The following is a 20,165-nucleotide window of genomic DNA, read 5'->3' on the forward strand; positions in this document are numbered from 1 at the left end:
CACGGGTTTTTTTAACTAATGCTTCATGTCATAGTTTTAAAACCCGGCCCGACCCGACAGGTTGACCCGGGACCCGGTCAACCCGGGGCTGGAACCGGGCCGGGTTGATGAAAAAATAAGGTAAGCTATGACCCGGCGTGCCCCGCCCGACCTGGAAACCCGGTCGATCCGGCAAAACCCGGTTAAAAACCCGTTGATTTTTATTTATTTTTTTATTAAAACGACGTCGTTTTGAAGTTTTAGGGCGAGCCAATGTAAAAACCATGTCGTTTTTATTTCAAAACAATTTTCAAAGGCTTCTTTTTCATTACCACGTGTCAACACACCCCGCTTGCAACCCGCAACACGGGTTTTTTTAACTAATGCTTCAGGTTCCCTGACGACCCGACCCGATCCCATTTTTTAATTTCGTTTTTATTATGCATTTTGATTTTTTCTTTTTAAGAAAAACATATTATATCCCTAAACCCTAAAGTTCAAAAAGGCCGGTTTCGCTCCCTATTCTCAGAGAAAAAAAGAAGAAACAGCTGCTCCCTTCCCTTCTCAATTCACTCACAGCCGAATTCAAATTCTCGCGCAGCAGCAACCGCGTTTCTCTAGCAACAGAAGGAGCAGGTTCCTTTAATGAGTTTTTGTTATTTCTCGAAACAAGGTGTTCAATGCAAAGAAGTGTGGGTTTGAGACAATGGGTTTTGAAGGAATTCTTGATTCCTTTCTCTGTTTTTGATCTTTTTCAGAAGGAATCAAAGAAAGAGCGCTACAGAGATTCAATTACGTGCAGAAATCAAGCTATTCATTGAAAGATGCCAGCGCCATGTCTCAGTGAGCAACGTCATATTATTTTTTTGTTTATTTTTCCTTTTTTTTAAACATTATTTGAATGTTGCGTCGCAATCCAACTTCATAAGCAGATTGAATTGGTTTTTCATGTGCTTCAACTTTGCTCATTACACTGCAACTTGAATCGGTTAATTGGTAAACTTTTATTAAGCAGGATTGAAGAGGCACAAAAGAACAAACAAATCTTGGGCTGATGGTAAACAGAAACAGAAGAAAAGGTAATCGTTTTATTTGTTTCAATTCATGTTAGTTACGAAGATTCAAACTGCATTAGACCATTCGAAGTGACCTGATATGAGGTTGATTTGAAGATTGGCCTATGTATGCTATGTTGCTGCGTAGCTAGAAAATTAGTATAAGAGGTTTGGAATGAAGGGATAAAGGTTACGTGAATATAGATTTTATATGGGGTTTCTTTTGATAAGTTTGGGAATGGATATTGATTATTTGGTGACTGGATTTCTATGATGCTGTTATTCCAGTTTTCACCTCAAGAAAGTCGAGGTTAGTTTTGATTAGTTTGTTGCATGTATTATCAAGTCGGGAGATCCTTGTAGAACCTGGGTTTGTTTGGTGAAATTATTGGCCAGGATTTAGGTAAGCTGGTAGCTATCATCTTGTTCGAAACAGAAAAGAAAACGGAAACAGATCTAAGTTCCATTGTTTTATTTGTGGTTTGACAGGATCTTGTGGCATATAGTAAGTTTTACCTTTGGGAAGTGATAGAACCAAATCTGTTGTGTTGTGTAAGGGTATATGATAAATAGGTGGGTGGCTATTGCTATCCTTGTACTCCAATTTTTGAAGCTTGTGTGGTCTGTTTTTTGTCAATTATATTTCCTTTTATGGTCCAGGTATTATTTGGCTGTTGCTGTTTCCCTCTTTTTATGAAGTGTAGAATTGTGGTGATCTGGTATGAGGCATTTATGACTAATACTTCACTATATATTGCTTTGATCATAGACCAAGAAAAGAAGGTAAAATTGACTTGGAGGAAGATGTTGCTGGCGATTCCCAATCTCTCAGCATGTTCGAGGAAGATTCTGTTGAAGAAGGTACTATATGATAGTTTTCTTGAAAATTATGCAGGAAGAATAATAAGTTTTCATTGTTTATTTTAGGGATGTTGCTAAAAGTAATATCAGTAATTTAATGCTATTGTTTTTAATCACTGTTAACATTCCTTTTGTTTTAGAATATTGACGAGAGGGGGTGTCCCTATTCAGTATTATTTCAGACTTTTAAACTTGAATGGAGGCTGAAATGGGACATATTTTCATAGCCAGCCATCACTTTTTAGTTATTGTCTTGCTTTTTCTCCCATTTCATCACTACCAGGAGCAATTTTAAACAATTATCAGCTACCAGTGTTCTTGGTTGTGTTAAGAATTGCTAAGATGTAATCAATACTTTCTTTCATGCTGAAGGTTGCTCCTAATATTATCCTAAAGCTCTGGTGGTTACTAGGAGTGAGAATGCGGCCTTTGTTCCCATTTGTAAGGTGTTTGGTTATTAAGGCTAGGATAGGGATGGGTAACTTAATACTTTTTCATTACCAAAAAGGGAGGTGAGTTTGAAGGCACCTGGCACTTGGAACATGGATATCCATGATATGCAGATTGAAAACAAAAACATAGAGACTTGTTATCTTGGAATATGATACTGTTGGTTAGGTTTCTTCATATCAAATACTTGGAAGGAAATGCACTTTTCCATAATGTAAAAACACCTTTTAGGTTCTTGTGTGTTTAAATTCGTGTATATTTATGCAAACTGTTTTATGGTAAGAAAATACAATTAATCACTTTAATTTTTTAATTAAATATTTTGAAAAAAGTTAGTTTCATCTTCAATTTGCATGAGATAGCTCCTCAAAAAGTACAAACAAGTCCTTTTAGAATAAAATGAAGATAAAAACTAGGAAAAAACCTTAGTTGAGCTATTTTTTCTTCTTTCATTATGCTCAGAATTGGTAGTGCTTTCCATTAATAAAGTTGTAACATGAGATTGCTGAGGTCTCATATGAATCACTTGTCTAGAGGGACCAGTCAATTTTTTTAAGGTAAGTGTGAACAATATGACCATATTTACAGCGGCATCAATTTTCAGCCTTCCAGTGGATATCTTCATCAACTAACAAACTGCCCATCATTAGAAAGGAATGCTAGGAATTTTAATGGTCAGATTTTCTCAAAAATTGGTTATCACAGATATCTTTTCTCTTTCATTCTGTGTGGCTTTTGGTTCTTGTACATGTGTATCATTAGCTCTTTCAATTGGATGAACCAGTTCTTCATTGTGATTTTATGTTTTCCTGAGGAGGATAACTTATTCTCTCGTTATAAATCCCTCTAGAGGTCCAATATATAATGATCAGTTGCTGGTTCATGGTTTCTCCTTGTGATATAATTTGATACCATGCCATGCATTCTCACAACTGTTTCTTTTCTTCTGCCTTTGAATTCATATTTTGTATGAATATGTTGTACCCACCCAGACTGTGCATTGCTCAAGGATTTTTATGTTGCATCTTGCTAATATAAGATGGTTGATGAATCTGTAATTCCCTTCTTTTAATCTTTGGTGTATTAATGTTGGTATATAGGAAGTGATAACGAAAGTGACCTGCAAGAGCATAAAACTGTTGGCATTGTGGACACGGATGGAGATTCTGATTCAGAAGATATTCTGGAGGCCTCCAACACCGATCAAGAACAAGAATTGGATGTCAAGTCCCAAACTGTTGCAAAGGCACCTGCTTCCAGAAGGTACCTTTGAATGACACTGCTCCTTATATGATTGCTTATAACTGTTATTAATTACCGTCATCATTAAGATTGTTTGGCAACTGATATATTCTATGTGGATGGATGCAACTAAACAACACTATTTCAACTGTTGTCTGACACATTTTTTCAATTCTTTTTTTTATGACTTGGGTTGGTGAATTGGTAATTCTCATAGTCAGAGTGGACTCTTCTTTTTTGTAGTAATTGTTGTTTTTTGAATCTTCCATGTATTATGATGGGCCTAATTTACAAATGAATTTGCAAAATGGAATTAATTGAAGAGGTATTCCCATAGAATAGTATTTGGCTGGAAAAGAATTGGTGTGTTCATTTATGTCTTCAGTTGCTGGCATGGAAGGCTTTGAATGAACTCACAATGCATTCCATTCTAGAGTTCATTTTTTTTTTGTATAATGTTTGAATGAACAGAATTTTGGTTCTGTCCAATCTGTGAATCTAATAAAAGGTAAATATTGTGTATACTTTGAAAACAAGTGTTGTGTGTACTTAGAAAAATAAATCTGGTTGTCTGTACCTTTACTTGTTTATTACATATTGTTAAACTTGAAATTTTTGTGGCATGTAATTTTATGGGAACTGGCACAAATTCAGAGTTAGATTTTGGCAATACTGCTGAAACCATAAATTGAGATTTACTGAAGATAGGCTATTTATTGTAGTGCAGTATTTCTGCTTGTTTTCATTCAATTTCTTGTCCCTTTTAATATGATGAAGTGCATTTTGGATAGTTTTCGCACATATTTCAAGTACCTTCCACTTGTAAAGTCTATACATCAACTTGATTTACGTGGCTGAGAAGTGAGTGAAACTTTAGAGAGACATGTGTGTGATTTAGTGATGAGTGAAGTATCACCTGGTCAAGTTGGAAAAGACTTTTTGACTATAGAAAAGGGGATTGAAGTGTCAGCAAATTGGATCAATTGGTCTTTATTGCAGTGATGGCTATAGAGGTGTAAAGAGGAGTTCACAGGGGAGGGTAAAAGAATACAAAATAGGGGCTGAACTACAATTGCATTGATAGTGAGGTAACTTCAGGGGTTCTGTTTTGGATATGACCATTTCAAATAGTTGGAATGCTTGTACATGAAACATTGCTTTTAAAGGTAATCGACAGTGAAAGTATGGTGTAGGGAGAAAGATGCTTTCGGGCTTTTTCTTCATGTCTATGAATAAGCAACTATAAGTTGAATATCATGTTTTTGGCAAGTTCCAGGTAAATGGCATTTTAAGAAATGCATAATTTCCACTCTCATCACTTTGGCGTGTGACTCTACAACTGCATAAGAAGAATCATCCACCAAAAGTCAAGGATAGCCTTATTTATCTGTGGCCAGCATTTATAAAATCTTGACCAAGGTTTAGCCAATTGTCATTGTTGTGTAGCGAGATGATTCTATTTCCCAAACTGTGTATGAGGTTGTAGATGATGAGAGGAGAGAGAGTGAATGAATTATTTTTGAAGTTGTCTTTTAAACAAGCTTAGAGTGGGTACATTGGAATCTCATAGATAACATGATGGGGTCTTGAGCAAAATGGTCAACAAAGGTTTGGCTCTATGCAGTTGATATTCTCTTTTTGTTGTTCATCACTGCTTGTGTTACAGAGTGTTCAAATAAAAATATACATTTGGATAGTTTCATTGCTGAATATGGTGAATTATTTATTACAATCCTTAAACTGAAATGAATAAATACTTTGACTTCTCTATAGAACTTGTATGTTTCTTGTCCTCTTAAAAGCTTTTCATGAAATTCAAGTATAATTGTCTTTGTGCAGCTCTTTCCATTCTCACTTAGAGTATAAGTTACCAGAAACTGAGGTAGAGGATCTGTTGAAGAAAAAGTGGAAATATCAATGGGACGTGCCTGCTTTTGGCATGCCAAATTGCAAGTGGGTAGGAACAGGAGAGTGTTTTCTGGAGGTAATTTTCATACTGTCTGTCTCCAATCTATTATTTATTGTCTGCAGACAACATATATGTGCGATAAAAAGAAAAGGGGATTATGGAATGCAGAATGGGTGTCCTCCATAAAGAATTCAAGTAAGAAGCATGCAAATGAAAATCAAGAGACTTGTTGAGCATCCTTTTAAATGCATTGAAACAGTGCAAAAAATGAAATAAAAAAATGACACCAAATACTTACTATCCCACATCAACCACTTGGAGGAGTAAATTTATAAAATTCTTGAAGTTGGCTTCATAAAATTACTCCAAAACAAACAAATTGTGGTACATCCTTTGTAGATTTATGTAAATTATGAGGCCTTTTCACTTTTTTAAATATGCCTTGCAATTCTTAGTACTTTGTGATTAAATGAAGAAGATGATGCGATAGGAAAAAGGGAGGTTCCAATTTAATGGTTTATTTATATAGGATTTTTATTTGAAGTGTCTAAATATATGCCCTTCCCCTACAAACAGTAAATACTTGTTGCCCATTTGAATAGTGGTCCAAGGAGATATTGGTCATAATTGTCAAGGGAAAAAGGAGAGATGCTAGTCATAAATATCTATGATATTTTCTTTAATGTGGAAGGGTTTCTATTAGCCTTTCAAACTTTTGAGTGATCCCTAAGTTTCACTAATTCAAATGTAATTACCTTGAATGTTAAAAGTGTTAAGGTTATAGAAGATGCAGTTTGTTAATCATGCTACCGTGTTCATTTATTACTTCTGTGCAGGTAGCTAACATGAACTCTGATTGTGGTCTCAAGCAAAGGTTATATAAACACTGGTTGGATGTGTGCAAGACATCTGGCAGCAATGATTTTCATTCATCTCCACAGAGATTCTTCTTCTCTCTTTGTAAGCCTCATCATGGTTTTATAGATGATCTTTATTTATTTGGCTGATACTATCTCCATTTTCATGGTAGATATTTATTGAGATTCATGATGCCATAATTTATAAGCATCTAGGGTACTAGAGAACTTTATATCTCTAGTTTTTATATTTATGGTTAGTGAGAAGCCTGTGTGCCTCAACCTTTATTTTTATGAATAATAGACAGCCAATTTTGACAAACATCCCTTATGCCACGACCTTTTATTTTTAAAATGTTAAATTGCCAGTTCTAGCGAACACCTCAATTCAGTGGTTTAAATTGTTTGAATTGTCCCATTTATTCTGTCTTTTGTGATCTCCCCTTTGAGTCTTGCAGAGCTTAATCTTGAAATGAAAATTCAAAGAGAAAATACTATTCCTCATGTGTCAGTTATGCCAAAGGTGCCTTACAAGTGTGCTGAAAAACCATCTGATGCTAGTAATTAGAACAGTTGGGTGGAATACCAATTCTGCTTGATCTTAGATTGTTTTAGCATCACAGCATTTGACTTCTTAGAATGTCCAATCATTCTATCTGAACTTCATGTTTTTTTTGGTCTGGGGTTGGTTACAGAAAAACTAGGAATACAAGGGCTACTTGTGTGATAGATATATGGGAGAAAGGAAATTGATTGACAGGACCTAGCACCTCACTAGGTTCCCTAAACAACGTGCATATAACTCATTGAGGTCATGCCTCGGAGAAGATATGCAGATCACGACAAAATACTTTAATGTCAATAGGTGAATATTTCTGCAATTTTCTTCTTGAAAGCATGTAAATATCAGCATCCACATTAACAAGAAATATACTGCAGATCTTGATCATCAAGAAGTTTGAAATTCATGTAATCTCATATAAAAAAATCAGTAGAATGTTATGGCTTCTGAACATGGATAAGTTTTCATTAGGTGTCATTTTTCAGAAATGCTTTTCTTTTATTCCTATTCATTATGGGGTTATATTAGTACCTTGGTGCCTATGTAAGAGCAAGTATTTAGTATTTGGTGCCTGTATAAAAGCACCTATATGGTGTTTAGGAGGGCTGTTATCAATGATCCAATTGAGCGTATTGATTGTGTATCTTTCCTTTTCATTTGCGTTTCTATTTATACTCTTAACTCTCCTTCTTAATTTCTCCTCTCGTTCTCCTATGCCAATGTTTTCAACACCCACTTGTGAGTATCTCACTTGGGTTCCCTATGAAAATATATTATTTAGTAATTGGAAACATATGATTTTTTCACATTTCTAGAAATATTGTTAGGAGATGGATCTATTCACATGTTTTAGTCTCATTACACCATCCTAATTAGTTTAGGAGGCACAATTAATAATGTAGGAATGACGAGAAATATAACATGTTTAACTTGATATAGAGAATGAGAGATTAACCATAGTTTGTCTAAATATATACGTATATGATGAGACGGTTTGAGACCATATATTTGCTCAAATCAGATTTTAATCCTTGTCAAATATTTGAGAAAAGGCTCGTTGGAGTGTTATCCAAAGTATTTTTTGTATGCTGTTTTATTGCAATAGTTACATGTTGCTTTCTCCATCTCTGTCATTTATCTGCTTGACTTCGTTTTGATGAATCAGCTATTATATTTTTTCTTGTTTGATGACTTTTCAATCATATTACCAAAAATGTATGACCATGGATTTCATTCTGTAAATAGTTTATATTTGCTTTCTAGTATTGAGCTTAAGCCCCCCCTCCATTTTTTTTTTTCACTAGGCAACAGCTATAGAGATATTTTGCACTGTAATAAGAAGCCTTTTTACCGCAAGGGCCTAAAAGAAGACTTGGCCATCATGGATGCATACATTATGCACTGTGTATGTGAACTTCCCTTCTCCTAGAGAGTTTCCATTATTTTTGTAGTCTAATGGTCTTAATTATTCTGAAATGAAAACATCATGCAGCTAAATCACATTTTCAGAACGAGAGATCTTGTGACCAAGAATGATTCAAAAGTGGGCAAGCATTGGGAAAATGCTAAGGATGAATTGCTTAGTGGTGATGAAGTCCTTGATCATGGGTTTACTCGTCCAAAGGTAGTGTGGAGTGGTTTCCATTAATCTGTATGCAATGCTAACTGCATTTGAACAGTATTCAAGCTTCGCAGTGCTGGATTACAAATGCTCATAAGACCAATGCATCTCAGCATCAACCCCTGATAATGTCAATATCACTTCTAGAAAAAATATATCACTTTGACACGTATATTTGTGCATCATAGAAATATTCCGATAGTGTCAATATCACTTATATAAAAAATATATCTCTTTGACACGTATTTGTGTATCATATAAATATTCATCTTATTGTTTCTGTGTACCATCAATTGTGGAAATTCTGATTCACATAGAGATGCATGGCAGTGATTGCTCACATACACATATATATGCTCATTGTTGATTGCATACATAACTACTCTTCACTTGTCATGATATGTTATGCAATTGTATATTTCCTTTGTATCATCTAGGTTTCACCACCTTTGCAAAAAGGAAAAAAGATAGTCAGAAATGCCATTGTAGTTAATTTTTATGAGCCAGATTATGGATTCCGTATCAATTGCAAAATTGTGCTTTGAAGGCATGGAAAGACCTGGCTATATGAGAGCATATAGGCGAGACAAAGATCTCAATTCTGTGTGTGTTGTAGGATGTTTTTTTAGTTAGACAGGACCATTGTTTACAAAAGCCATTCTTCCCTTTGAGCCAAAAAAGTTCTTTAGCTTTCACTAAAGAATCACCCATGTAGTTTTATTCAACATGTGTCTCAAACCATTGAACTTTCATTGAGCTTTGTTTCCCATGAGTCTTTGGAAGTGGGTTTGCCATATAAAATGTTTAGTTTCATCTTTCACATGGAAAAGCTTTGGTTAGTTTTTATCTTAAGCATGTTTATTTATGATGTGTCATTCAATATTGTGTTTAAATGTTGGCATAGTTTTCTGGAAATCAATTAATCAGAGGGAGAAGCATATGTAAGTTTGAGGCTGCATGAACCAATAAATCGTGTCTCATGGAGCTCTAGATCCATTGTTATCAATGCTTAATTTTGTACTGAATTGGCTTAGAGCGGCCAATTTTCAAGATTTACCATTTAATGAGCTACTATCAAATAATTCATTTTCAGCCAGCTAACTTGCCTTGTAAGAAACATACCATCAATTGAAAAGATAAAAGCACTTGAATTTTGTCACCTTGTTCTCCTTTCTCATACCACTTATTTCTAAATTGGTATGTTTACTTGCTTCTTCAGAAGGGATTGTTTTAATTCTGTATTACAGGTTTTGATCCTACTGCCCTTTAGAAGTATTGCAAATCGTGCTGTTAATAGGCTAATACAACTGACCCCTGGAGCTTACAAGGTGATATTTCCTTGCTTTAATTAATTGTACTCATTCTTTAAACATGGTTTACGATGCTATTTAACGGTAATATTTACTGAATTTGCATCACCAGCTAATCCTGAATACTTTGGGTGCCTGAATTGACATATAAGGTGGCCTACTTGACTTTTCGATCTCTTAGATGTAGAAATATTTGATTTGTAAACTACCATGCCTGCTCTTCCTCTTACTATTGTTTTTTTCATTAACAAGTGTAGTGAAGGGCGTAAGTTCAATAAATGTAGCCCTATACCAAACTTCTCGAATAGATCTTTAATTTTTACTAGTAAGAAAATTGTTTTCTTTGAATCCACATTCAACTTAGTATGTTTTAAAGATTCATTCTCATATTCGAACAATCTTTTCTAGGATTCTGTACAATCTCATATATGAAAGTGGTTGCTTATTCTGCATATGGTACACTGTTCAAAAAAGCTGATAAGCTGTTAAAGATTTTATTTCCTTATGCTTAGAATAAAGATTTTAAAGTATACACTTTTCTATTTTCACAGGTTAATGTGGAGCACATGAGTCGTTTCTCTAATGAGTTTGGAAATCACGATGATGAAGACAATGTAAACACCAATGAGTTAACTGGAAGTGTTAAAAACTCAAACTCCCAGAAGTCCTCAAAACCAACTGACCATCAAGCACTTTTTGATGGAAATGTAGATGATAAATTTATGATAGGCATTAAATTTACGAGGTAAATTACTTTCTTGTATAAAGCAGGCCAATTGATATTTTGATGATGTGAAAAAACCATCAATGACTGAGTTTTTGTATTTGGTTTGTTGAGCAATTTGTTTTGTCCTAAATTTACTTATGGGAGTTTTCTGCTCAAGTCATTCAATCCTTTATTAGCAACTGCCTAGTTTGGGAAGGTGGTCATGATCAGGATTAGAAGTGGTTCAGAGAAAGGTTAAATGGATTTGGAATTTGGCTACCCGTTGCCAAGATTGTTAATACCTTTGCACACAGTAAAAAAAATTCTGAGATTAAACTTTTGCAATGATAAAAGACACAGCTGACTATTTGTATGCTCCTTAATTTTCTTCCTTTGGTTATTTCTTTTTATTCGGTAGGATCTACATGTTCTCATTGACTATTTCCATGTTTCACTATATGTGGAGTCAATTTGAGTGCCCAATCTTCATTCAATATGGTGAAAAGAGGAGACGTTAACTGCTGGCCCTTTTTGCAAAATCATTTCTTGATACAGAACTGTTTCAGGTTATTCAATTTTCTGCATGGCCTTCATCTTATGTAATCCTTTTTTTTTTGTCCTTTGATCTTTTGTAGGAAGAGCATTAAGTTATTTAGTGATTTCTATTCCTCAGACTTGATAGTCGCTTCTCCTTTGGCATTGCTGAAGGTAAATTTCCACCGTGTACAAATTTTTTTTGTTCTTTAGACTATTCTAAATGTCAAGATGAAAGATAACAACTTGTTCTGTACTGTAAAACATGGATAAATTCATGGAAGAAGAGGATATATAATGGTTCTTGATATAAAGTGGCGTAAGTGTTGTCCAATGGCCATGTCAAAAAGCTTTAGTATCCTTTAGATTTCACATAAAAAGGTGATCACTTAATTGAATATAATATTTGCTTTCTTCTTCCTTTCTTTTTTGGGTAGCAAAGAAGATAGTGAGAAAGAGAGGTCCATGCATGAGAATCATTTCTGAAGTGTCAATGAATTCTGATTTAAAATGAGCCAAGGCAGTAGGAGTGTTGGAGAGAAAGAAGGTGGCGGCAATATTGAAACCAACAGTTTAACTGATTTTAAGATTCTTTTCTTTCCTAATTCTAGTCATTCTTCCTTAACTAATTCCTCCCTAACACCAATGAGCCATGATAGTGGCTGATTTGGCAGATGCAGGCTACTGTGATGACTACGCTCAGAACATTTTTGAACCATTAAAAGTTTATGATATTTTCATTCCTGTTGACCAAATGTCTTCTCTGCTGCTGTTGAACTCATAGGCCCTCTGACGCAACCTGTTACAGTTGTGGAATCAATGCTCTGGGATGTTGATAGGTCATTATTATGTTATGAGAAACAATAAATTTTCCAAGTAGAATGTTCAGTTCCCTTTCTAAGTATGTGCGACAAGATTGATAATTGCAATATTTAATTTTCTGTCAGTTGTTTGTCCTTCTGAACCAAGTTTAATGAATTTGGTTCATTTCTCTATTTGGGTATGATGCCTAGAGCTCCTTGTTCTGAGGTGCTGGTGGCAGTCATGGTCTTAATATCAAACCTTAATTATTTGGGGGAAAAACAAATAAAAGAAAGCTTGAGATTTCATAACTTCCAGCAAGAAGTTGCAAACAGTTAAGCTGCCCTGCTTCATAAATTGAGTCTCTTTCACATTATACTCATGTGATTCTACAGTGATATTTTTCATATCATCGTTAGGTCTTACCAGTTTTTATGCCATAGATTAGCAGATTTCTTGTAGTTTTCTCTTAAGCAAGCAACTGACAACACATCATTCTTGTCAGAAAATTGAGGAAGCTAAACGTGACAAGGAAAAAGATGTGGATTATCTTTCTTCTATAGAGGTAAGATCTTTTTACATGCTTGTTGGTTAGGACTGTGTCCTTAGATTTTATAATATCTGTTTTTCAGGATGATATGCTTAAAACTAATGGAAAGATTATGTTTGTTGGACAAATAGGTTCTTATCATTGATCATGCAGATGTTATAGCAATGCAGGTAGATCATGAAATATACGGGCTTGTATTTTTTTGGTTGTTTTTCATGTACTTAGTAGAATGTGATTCCTAGTTTGTTCTTCTCACTTTTTGATGAATGATATCAGAATTGGGCCTTCCTTTCATCAGTTCTTGAACAATTGAATTGCATTCCTTCTAAGCAGCATGGGACTGATATAATGCGCATTAGAAAGTGGTATGTTGACAGTTTCTACTATTTTTTCAATGTTGGCTGTGAACTTTCCTATTAGATGGGGATGGAGGATTATGTTCTGTCATTCGCAGAATGTTAAATGATAGTCTTAGATGATATGTTAGAATGCATAGTGAACGTTTAGTTTTGTTTGGATTGAAATTTACCTTTTCTTCTTTAAATGCTTTGGCTGATGATGGCTGTTTTTATGTTCAGGTATTTGGATGGACATGCTAGATTTTATCGGCAAACAATTGTTTTAGGTTGTTATGCAAACCCAGGTGACTTGATTCTTACTTTGAATCTCCCACTTCATTATTGATTTTAGCACTTTGCCTGCTTAATCATCTACAGTAAATCAAGGCTTTATTCTGAATTCTGTGTTGCAAGTGTTTTCCCTTAATCATGTAATTCATCAAGTGTAGAGTGAATGTTTTATTGGTTCAATTTGTGGGTTTGCAGCAACTTTTGGATGACATAGATCTATGATTGTAAAATCTTGTTGCTTTTAATCAATTCTGTGCATGTCACTCATGCCAAGATACTACTTATATAACACCCTTTCTACACGAATATTGATGACAAGTACAAATAACGCATATGTGGTTTCTTGTTCCAGACATTAATGCTTCCTTCAATCGTCAATGTGTAAACTACCAAGGAAAGGTATGCTAGTTGTTCTCCATTTTTATTTCTTGTGCTTGCTGTGTACATCTTGGTCTAGGTGGTGTTTTCCAATGCCTTTGGGTTATTAAGGCTTGAGAAGCTATTGCTGAACGGGAAGGGTGTATTGGAAGACAATTTCTGGTGAAAGTTTAAATTAACCTGTTCCCTTAATTTGTCTCATCCACAAGGGACTATTTTTGGTGAAATTAGAAATTTAAATCCAACATTGTTAGATATAGGCAAGTAACAAAGGATATTTAACTATCAAGAGTAAGCATTGCGTCTCACATCTCTCCTCCAATCACTCTTTTTTTCCCTTCTGGTGACAAACTAGATATAGTGTACATGGATGTCATTTGGCATATGTATCACAAGCAGACATACTGTCAATAGTGTGCCTATTGTTCTTCACTTCATTTTTTTCGATAGCAATACAGCCATACAATAAAACTATTTTTCCTTCTGATCTTAATTCTGATCATCCAGTAATCTGAAATTGGCAATATTTATGAGGTTTGGTTGTATGATTTCAAATTAGGAGTCTCTTTTTTTTGTGCATCAAATTAGATCCAAACTTTAGCAACTTCTAGCAAAAACTTGATAAAGAAAAATAGGTTAAGAAAAAGAGGACTTCAACATGAAACCTAGGTCTTAGTTTCCAAGCCAAAGGATGGATTTCCATGGATAGATCTTAATCAGCATCAAACAGTAAAGCTCCATGACTTCGTATGGTCATGCTTTCAGGGTTTCCTAGCAGTCCTGGCCGCAAAGTTCTTTGGAAAGTTTAGCAAACCTGGTCTGGTTCCAAGCACCCGCAAAGCTAGTGTGACCTGACAAAGCCCGTTAATAAACTTCCTTTTGCCCAATTAAAGCTTTATATATTGTTCTGTTTGGCAAGTTCCAGCAGGGATTGATGCCTAGAAGTCATATTTCCCTTTGAATCAGTGTTTTCCATGTGATTTCCTAATGTCTCATTTGCTTTCATTGAGCAAAAGCATTTTCTTTCTGTTATTTTAAACTAATCATGATATCAAGGTGGATTTGGTTTACAATGTTGTGGATTGTCATGAAAGGATCCAACTTCCTGATCCCAACTATTCTGGGATTAAGGCTTTGCTTGCTGTTTTTGCTCTCGTGCTAGTGTTTTTGTTAGAATTTTTCACGATATGATTATGTTTGCTGAGCCAGATGGGTTTTGATAGTTCAACATCATCCCCCTAAACAGTAGATGACTTGTTTATTTGTTCCATATTTTAATATACGCCTATTATTTTGTAAATAAGTATTACTTTGCAATTTGTTTCTTACTATTGTATACTTTGTTTATGTATGTGCTTTTACTCATATGCATGTGAGTTTTGGATCTTCTAGCAATAAATGCATTGTATTGTTCTTCACCTTTTCATTTTAGAAAACTGATAATTTTTGCTATCTTTTTATGTAATTGAAGTACATTTCTTTCAGAAATATTTTATTGTCCTGCAAATTATGCAGTAGTCACTTTTAAGTAATTATGACAGGTAAAGTTGATATGTCAGTATAAAGGTGTTCTTCCAAAAGTCTCAGACCAAGTACGACAGGTATGCCTTCCTTGTCTTGTTTGTTTCATTGCTTAAATTTGTAGGTATGTGATGAGCTGGCCACTTTCAGATGTCATTTGTTTGTTTGTCTTCCCTCATTTGTTTTCTTTCCAAGACAATTAGAAAAAAGAAATTCAGAAAACTCTTTAAAGGATATTTGAAGCGCGGCAGAAATGAAAACCAATAGAATGCACACCTGGCTCTCCATATTGCTTTATATATATATATTAACAGGAGGAAATTTTGCTCAAAGAGATGTAGTTACAACAAGGAGGATCTTCATTGAGACCAGCAAAAATTGATACAGAACATCCTTCCTATATGATGCTATAAAAAGTTCCTACCTCAGAACAGGAGTCTCAATTTGGAACAGCCTTAATTATTTGGGATTTTCTCTCCATTTAAATATTTCATATACTGACTAGCATAGCCCAATGCTCAGAAAAACTGCAAAACTTGCCTTTCCATGAACCTAAAAAGAGCAGCAACGTGTCCTCCATCTTATTCAGGACCACCCAAGGGTCTCCAAATTCCAATAGTAAATTGTTTCAAACGGCCATATTTTTTAAAAGACACACACACACATCTATATGTATATATATTCTGTTAGAATTATTGCATCATCTTCTAATTTGTCATATTGCTTCCTTTTTCCTTAAAGTTTCAAATTAAACCTGTTTTATATTCTGTGTGATAATCCCTAGCAAACCAGGAAATAAGAAAAACATAGAGCTGTGCATCATAAGAAAATATGTATACACGATGTGCATGTGAATTGATTTTTTTAACAAGATTTGTGCATAATTAAGGTAACCTGCATTGTTATGGACAGTTGTGTGATAGAAGTAACAACAATGACAGTAATAATAAGATGACGATGAAAGATGGGATCTGAGTTACTTGTTAATGATCACATGTTCCCAAAGCTCAATCTCCCATTACTGTGGTAATCCCTTCTCTGTGAGAAGAGGTCTAATTAGTGTGCTGGTTTGATAGGAAATGGGCCTACAATTAATAACTGGAAGAATGCTTATAATGAAAAAGATGGTAAAGGCATTTCCACGTTGTAGATGGTAAAATCAAAAGTGTCTACAATTATTAATAGGAAGAAACCCAAATACAAGGGTGTTTTTGTTCAAAGTCAGTCATGTTTTGACAGAGTAGGTTAGAACTATATACATTTGTATGTGCTCCACACATAAATGAGTTTTTTAGATCAAAGAATCGTTCATGTGATTTTCTAGCCCTTTTCCAATGGTTTTGTGCAGTTTTGCAATTCAATTGCTCATTGAGAAATTTAAGCTGTTCTTAACTGTGTTGCCTGATTTGTTAGAAGATAACAAGTTTGCATTTCTGATCCATGGCTGAAATCTGATAGAACCATTTGGTTTGGTTTTGTTGCTAAATGCTTTTGTTCATCTTGGTCCTTGAAGATTTATCAGCGATTTGATGCAGACTCTGTGGCAGAAGCTGACAATGCTCGACTTGACTTCTTTGTTCAGAAGGTTGGTCTGGAATATGTGTGTGTGTGTGTGTGCATTGTACATTTCAACTGTGGATATGTGTTTTTTTTTGGTGGATAGAACATTTAATAGCATCTCTCTTATCACTGGTTGTTTGCTTCTTCTAATGAACGCACAAGATGTCAAGATATTTAATATATTTTTTGTTATTGCACCAAAGGCAACAAGCAGCATTTTTTTTTTGGCCAATGTGATGGTGGAAAAATTCCCAACGGGAAGGGAAGGGATAGTTTCTAATTCCATCACTGTATAAAGAAACAGAAACCAATAAAAAAAGTACAACTTGACATAAATATGCTACATTATTTTGTTAGGTATTACATTGGGTTTTCATTTGAGACAGAGATGAAAAATTGAAACACCCACGATTTAATTTTGCTTGCATTTTCCCACCCTTATGTTTAAGAAAAAATAGATGTAATCATAGCATTTAACCATCTGGAGGAACAAGTCATCAATATCCTACTTTTTACTTCCTGTTTGGTGTAAGATGGAGACAGGCATGCATCCACTGTTTTAACGGAGCATACAATTGTTGTGCTAAACCCAATTCTGTGTTAGTGTGTGTACTTTGTCAGAAGTTGACTCATGCGTGTCAGTGCACACACACTCTCTCACAAGTGGATGGGGATTTCTCAGGGGTGAGAAAATGAATGGCATTTCAAGAATTCTGTGATTGATTAGTACAAGATTCTCTTCTCATTTACCACAAATATCAAGATATTGATATTTTTACTGATGCAGGTGTTCCCAAAAATTAAAGATTCAGATGAGGTAAATATATTGATCAATTTTAGCATTCACTTGCTTTGAGATAATTGCCATTGTTACCTTTACATGAAATTTCTTGCAGGGTGGGGTTATGCTATTTATTAGTTCTTACTATGAATATGTTCGACTTCGTAACTTTTTAAAGTCGCAGAATGCATCCCTGTGTCTGCTTGGAGAGTAAGAATCTTCTTCTTTTATTTGTTGTTCCTTTTATCTGTTGTGTTATGTCTGTTAATTTATCTGTCCTGCATTATGCAACATCACTTTCCACTATAGTTTGCAATTGCAATAACCCACATTGGCTTTGATCTTTAGCTACACCGAACCAAGGGATGTCACTCGTATGCGGAATTGGTTTCGTAATGGAGAAAAGAAAATCATGCTTTACACAGAAAGATTTCATTTTTACCGTAGATACAAGGCAAGGCATTTCTCTTTTTAACTGCTAGTTACTTTTCTTGGTCCAACTATTATCTCTTTTAGTCTTCTTCCAACACAAGACTGGTGTTTAGCATTATTAAAATCATGGATCCTTCTTTTTCATGATGAGTAGATTGGTGGTGTTCGAAATTTGATAGTCTATTCTCTCCCTGAGAGGAAGGAGTTCTTCCCGGAGGTGAGCATATTTCCTGTGAAATTGGTAGCTTTGACTGTCATTGTTCTGCAAACTAATTGAAGCGTTACTTTAAAGTGAGCTACCTTTTCACTTAGCATGGAATCCATTTTTGCTATCTCATTAACCTTCAAGTTTTCTTTTCGTCTTTATTTTTTGGTAGGTTGTCAACATGCTTGAAAGGGCTGATGACATGACATGCACTGTGCTCTTTTCTAAATTCGATCAACTCCAGGTAACCTATTGATTTATCTTGGATCTGTTAGTACATTGGTTGTGCAGGGTGGTTTGTTTGTTTGTTTTTTTTTTGTAATTTTTTTTTTTTGGTGTGTGTGTGTGGAGGGCTGGAAGAGGGGCACCATAAACTGGTAACTTCTACCTCCCAAACAATGTTCACACATCCTCCGTGAGCCCTAGTTTGTTGATACAATCTGTTCTGCTTTTGGATGTCGTAGCTGGAGAGAATTGTTGGAACTGCTTCTGCAAGAAGAATGATCACTTCAGAAAAGGGTGTCTTTGTGTTCTGTTGAAATGCTTCTCCTCGCTCAAAAAGATTCTCCAAGTCTGAAATACATCGGTAAAACCCTAAAAAGGCTCCATTGTTCAGCAAGACCTGGGCATGGACATGAGATTCAATGGGAAAGGAGCAGCTTAAAGAACTACAGCAGGTATGAAACTTTGCAAGAGGACTCTTCCTTTGAGTTTCAAAAGCAGGAGAACAAAAGAGCTATTCTCAACAGATGCAGATAGAATCATAGATCATTTTGCTTCATTTTTCATTATGATCATCGTTTTCTGTGTTCCTTTTATAACTTCTTTTTCGGTTCCTTGGAATAGTTGCTTAGGATCCCAAGATCATGCCTTGCTGCAAAGCATGTTTCTTTTGTATTGAATATCACCCGTCAAACAGATTTCGTTTTGAAGTAAAATATGTCTGCAATCCGTATTGATAAATTTAAAAATCTTAGCTTCACATAGTATTTTATCTTTTCTCTATCATTATGATCCGATCTTATAAATTTTCTTATTTGTTTTCGGTGGATGAGAATCTATAATCAACTTGATGCGTACATTTAATTTGCCAAATATTGGATTTCTTATTTATTTATTTATTTTTATCTCTTCCAGGGGAGATGAAATGATGATTAAAAAAAGCATAAAAAATGAAAGAAAGTGATTAATTTTTTTTGGCCAATGAGGATGGAATTGAAAACTTATGATAAAACATTTGCCTTTTCCTTTCAAGAAATTAAAGAATAATATTTAGACCTTAACCTCGTTGCTCTTATCAAACTCAAGCTGAATTTTATTTATAAATTATTTTTCCATTACAAAATCATTTTATTTAAAAAGAGTGAAAAACCTTTATAATTTAAAGTCTTGTTATAAAATGTATATATACACACTTGAATTTAATCTCCCAGTTTTTCATTATACTCGAATTTTTTAGTATCCTTTAATATTTTCATTCTTTTATCCTATGAACACACTACCTACTTGTTTTGTATTCTAAATATTGAAAACAATATATAAAAAAAGTATGAATTTGTTTTTTAAATTTTATTCAATATATATATATATATATATATATATGTTCTTGTTCTTTAATTCTTAACATATTATTAGCATGATCACTCAAATTAATTTATATTGAAATCTCGCATCTGTATCAATTTCAATATATATTTTTATATATTTTTTAATATTGTTCACATTTTATGGAATAATTTGGTTCTATAATTGATTTTAACAAAAAAAAAATTTATTCATCAAGATTTAAAGTTTCTGGATAACTAATATTGTAAGTTTTTGAAGAATTAAATACATTAAATATAGTAGTAATTTTAAAGAACTAAATAAATAGCAGTTTTAAAAGACTAATTTATTTATTTTATATTCATGATTTTACTTAGTAAGTTATTTTTTATATATAGATAATATTAACTTTGATGAAATTTGAATTTACCACTCTTGATATCTTTGAAAATAATTATTTATCGTTGATCCTTGATGTTAAGATTCATTTGAAATCTATGAATTTTGGAAAGATCATTAAAGAAGAAAATAATACATCGTTGTAGGATTGTGCAAAAATAATAATTTTCATTTGTCACCATATGTATAAAAGATTAAAAATTGAATATTTTACAATAAAAAATCCTCTTATCATGTCATAGAATTTAAAAGAAAGATATGGCCATAAAAAATTTGCT

At 34.1% G+C, this 20,165-nt stretch overlaps 1 protein-coding gene across 4 annotated transcripts; it reads left to right on the forward strand.

The window, feature by feature from the left end:
* Positions 1-432: 432 nt before the first annotated feature.
* NOF1 (U3 small nucleolar RNA-associated protein) lies at positions 433-18,925 on the forward strand. Of its 4 annotated transcripts, none has more exons than XM_011049651.1 (25): positions 434-652; positions 738-822; positions 992-1,058; positions 1,804-1,895; positions 3,446-3,608; positions 5,427-5,571; positions 6,333-6,456; positions 8,220-8,320; positions 8,408-8,539; positions 9,784-9,864; positions 10,398-10,591; positions 11,188-11,260; positions 12,393-12,452; positions 12,569-12,607; positions 12,714-12,802; positions 13,016-13,080; positions 13,419-13,465; positions 14,986-15,045; positions 16,479-16,550; positions 17,313-17,342; positions 17,422-17,516; positions 17,655-17,760; positions 17,893-17,955; positions 18,116-18,187; positions 18,408-18,925. In XM_011049651.1, the coding sequence occupies exons 2-25, from the start codon at positions 804-806 to the stop codon at positions 18,480-18,482; spliced, it is 2,064 nt and encodes a 687-aa protein (XP_011047953.1). In that variant the 5' UTR covers positions 434-652; positions 738-803; the 3' UTR covers positions 18,483-18,925. The 4 variants fall into 4 exon arrangements, with proteins under 4 accessions (XP_011047955.1, XP_011047953.1, XP_011047952.1 ...); XM_011049650.1 differs by having other exon boundaries at positions 434-615; XM_011049652.1 differs by having other exon boundaries at positions 434-615; positions 995-1,058.
* Positions 18,926-20,165: the final 1,240 nt, after the last annotated feature.

The sequence above is a fragment of the Populus euphratica genome, unplaced genomic scaffold, assembly GCF_000495115.2.
Source record: "Populus euphratica unplaced genomic scaffold, PopEup_1.0 scaffold268.1, whole genome shotgun sequence".
NCBI classification, from domain to species: Eukaryota; Viridiplantae; Streptophyta; class Magnoliopsida; order Malpighiales; family Salicaceae; genus Populus; species Populus euphratica.

Bases quoted from the DNA above. Each gene is read 5' to 3' on its own strand.
- NOF1 (XM_011049651.1), top strand. The intron at 9,865-10,397 runs GTGATATTTCCT...CTATTTTCACAG, and splicing joins TGACCCCTGGAGCTTACAAG to GTTAATGTGGAGCACATGAG. The intron at 17,761-17,892 runs GCAAGGCATTTC...CATGATGAGTAG, and splicing joins ATTTTTACCGTAGATACAAG to ATTGGTGGTGTTCGAAATTT.